Raw genomic sequence first — 3645 nt, 5'->3', positions numbered from 1 at the left:
TGTCTCTGTCTCTGTCTCTCTCTCTCTCTCTCTCTCTCTCACACACACACACACACACACACACACACACACACACACACACACACGGGAGAAAGGGAGACAGACAAGTCTGCTCTTTGTAGTCAGACAGGTCCGGGAGGTCACAGGAGGTCATGAGAGCTTTTCTACCGCTAAGGTCCTAAAATCCTGCATAATTACAGGCAATCATAATTGATCCTTTTGAACATATTTAGGAGAAAATGCATAATCCATGACCAGACCAGAATATACTGAGAAAATAATTTATTCAATTGTAAACCAGAATTTTTATTCAAAAAATGTTTAAACATTATCTTTAATAACATCCTAAATTTACTCATTAAGGATTTAAATTTAGATAAACTTTAAAAAATCAAGAAATTCCCTCAAAACTTCTTCAGCTTTTCCCCACGCTTCAGAATCGATCGTTTCTTTGGTTTAGGACTTAGACATTCAACTCTCCCACTTCAGCCTGGTCCAGCAGCCTCGGCGGCAGGGAGGCGGAATCCAGGGCCGATGTGTACTCTCCACTTCCTTTTGCAATGCCCACCAAGTTGGGAATTTTGTGGGGTTTTCTTGCTGCTGGGCACGTGACTTTTTCCTTTAACAACTGAAGAGCAAGAGGTGGTGCAAAGTAGACAAAATGTAAGATGCTTTTTTTACTGAAGCCCTTCACACTGTACATCAATCAGTGCAATGGCTTTTTAGATAAACTGCTTGAAAATGGAAACAGATGACAACTGGAAGACAAGCAAAATATAAATATATGCATATATGGAAATATGGCCCGACGGCCCCTGCACACTGACTGGTAAGTCACCATATGCAGCAGTGGTCTCAACCTTCCCAATGCCACGAGACTCTACTACAGCTCCTCATGCTGTGCTGACCCCAACCAAAAAATTATTTGTTGCTTCTTCATAACTATAATTTTGCTACTGTTATGAATGATGATGTAAATATCTGGTATGTAAGACAGCCGAGGTGTGCCCACTGTAAGGGTCACAACGGAAGTTTGAGAACCACTGGTATAGATCTTCAGCATCTCTCAAAGAGGGGACTGAACGTCTAGCAGCTCAGTTACAGTGACTGTGTTTCCGGTTGTTATAAATTCAGTACAGACGGCTGCTGCACCTGCATAGTGTAGACAAAGCAGGGGAAACGAGGTCACGTGACCGCGGGTTTTCTCTTCCTGTCAGTTCTCCAGGCGGAGAACCTTGAGGTTCAGAGCAGGTGGTAGGACCAGAAGATGACAGAGTGTCTTCCGGTGGAAAAGCATTCTCCCTCTCTAAAGCCATCCCCTCCCCTCACCAGTGTTCACCACTGAATATAACTTGGGCAAAACAAAACGCACCTTCCTTTCAATTTCTGCTAGTAGTCATTGTTAAGAACACTGCCTGTACCTGCAACTTAGTTCAGGCACAACCCCATGCCATGTCCCTCCAGCGTAGTGCAGTCTCTAAGTGGTCAGCCCCACATTACTGGGACTCTGAACACGTGCCACTACGATACGACCTTCTTTATGCACAGAAGCCAAACAATAACTGGGGCCTGGACCGCCCGTGGCCTGAAGCCACCAGCTGTGAAGTCCTCCTACGGTCTCGTGCTGTGATGTCTCTCTGCATTGCCCTAGCATCCCCACAACCAGGAAGACGGTGAACCGAGGGCACAGTGCACCCCACTCTGATCCAGCATTTCTCTTAGCACCCTATTTTCCAGTAAGCAGTCTAACATACTGGGTAGAACATTCTGGCTTTTTCTTTACCTAGGGCACATTAATTTTGATTTCAGCTTATGTAGTACTTTCCCCACACCCAGGATATATAAGAAATCACTGTGAATTTACACTCGATCACTTACCATAGCCTCTTTCTCACATGTTACAAGGCTCAAAGCTATACGGAGAAATAGTACGTGTTTGCCATGTTGGTGGGTTTTGATTTTGATTTTTAAATTAACATTAACCGTTATTACTTTTTTTTTTGAGGAATTAGCCAGAATAATTCTCTGTCAAATTTAGAAATCTACCGGCCCAATCTGAGGTCAGACGTTACTTCTAACCAAATTATACTCTTTTGTCTGCCATGCTACCTTGACGTTTTTAATTTCCGAAGGCAAGCCTATGTGGTAGTCCCAGCAGTACTCTGGGGATAAGATTTTCGTGGGTTTGTTGGAAAGGAAATACTTGTTGAGGTGGCTCTCGTCATGCCACTGCGCCTCGATGTCATTCCTCTTGTCCTGGAGGATCCCCTTGAAGCACTCCCGGGTGAGGTTGAGGATATGGATGGGTGTTCCTCCAAAAATGGCTGCGTGGTAATAGAAATCCCCCTGTCCAAATGGGATGTATGCCGCCGACAGCTCCCGCCTCTCATAGGTGAACTCGTCATGATCAGCCTTGTACCACCAGGCCTGCAGTTGAGCTACCAACTGGCCTAGAGTCTCCACACCAAAACTGTCTTGGAAGACCTGGTCCACATCCATGCAGAAGAGGAAGTCGACCTCATGCTGTATGTGGGACAGGATGTGGTCCCCAATGGTCTTCATGCGCATCATGCTGATGTCCTGCCACCTCTTCTCTGACTTGATCTCAAACACTTGCAAAGAGTGCAGAGGACTCAGGTGGATGGAGGGCATTCTGGAGGCATCGTCCATCATGACATAAAATATGACCCTGTGGCCAACCATGAAGTACCTGTTAGCAGAGTCCAGAAAATCTTCCAAGTAGTGTTCAATGTACCTGAAACAGAGAGGAACACACTCAACCATGTGCCGTTACACTCGGGTGCTCTGGATGTCACGTTTAGGAGGGGATTGTTAGTGTATTTTATTTGTATTTTAATACTAGAGCTTGGGGATCAGGGTACAAAGCTAAGCCACTAGGGGCCAGGGAGTGGTGGCACATACCTTTAATCCCAGTGTCTGGGGGTCACACACCTTTAACCCCAGCACTAGGAAGACAGAAACAAGAGTGATATGGCTGGGCAGAGAGAGGAATAAAGGGGAAGACACAGGAACTCATTGGAGAGTGGGGTCTGAGGATTGTGTATTAAGATTTAGTAGAGGTAAAAGATCTCTCTAGTGGGTGGCTGCTTTGCTTTTCTGATCTTCAGCCTGGACCCCAGCATCTGTCTCTGGGTTTGTATTATTTGTGCCACAGGAATGACTTCTCCACACACCAGGTATGTGTTTTCATGTGGAGGAACACGTTAGCACAGCATCCTGGCTCCTCTCCACCAGCTGGTCCCCCAATCCCTGGGGAAAGTGGAAACTTCTCCCACTGCCAACTTAGTAAGAACAACTGGGCATGCACAGTCCTGCCCTCTTGCTCCTGGAAGCTGGCCAGCCTGAGAGGTATGTGTTCCCAACTACTGAGTAAGTTTCATCCTGAGGCTCCGTTCCCGTATTTAGAAGCCTGCCATCAAAGGTGTACTTCAACAGCCCAAAAAGGCCAGTGTTGTTTCTGCCAGGCCAAACAGAAAGAAAATATGTTGCCCAAGTCCACTAGCGATTCATAACATCCTTACCTTTTCTGTGTTAGGTTAAGTCTAAGCACAGCACCACCCCGTCCTCCTCTGTGATACAGGGAATGTGTGGAGTATGGAGATCTACTCCCATCAGCACCACCCC

General features: G+C 46.2%; 1 protein-coding gene across 2 annotated transcripts in view; it reads right to left on the bottom strand.

Annotated features, from left to right (window-relative positions):
• Nucleotides 1-267: 267 nt before the first annotated feature.
• LOC101983312 (N-acetyllactosaminide alpha-1,3-galactosyltransferase-like) overlaps nt 268-3645 on the bottom strand; it is a 77643-nt gene continuing 74265 nt past the window's right edge. For both annotated transcript variants that reach the window (XM_005345979.3, XM_026778863.1), the window contains one exon: nt 268-2755. In XM_005345979.3, coding sequence (XP_005346036.1) covers nt 2062-2755 — 694 coding nt within the window. In that variant the 3' untranslated portion in view covers nt 268-2061. The remainder of the gene's footprint in view (nt 2756-3645) is intronic.

The sequence above is a fragment of the Microtus ochrogaster genome, chromosome 4 (assembly GCF_000317375.1).
Source record: "Microtus ochrogaster isolate Prairie Vole_2 chromosome 4, MicOch1.0, whole genome shotgun sequence".
In the NCBI taxonomy this organism is placed as follows: domain Eukaryota; kingdom Metazoa; phylum Chordata; class Mammalia; order Rodentia; family Cricetidae; genus Microtus; species Microtus ochrogaster.
This window is presented reverse-complemented; position numbering and strand designations above follow the sequence as displayed.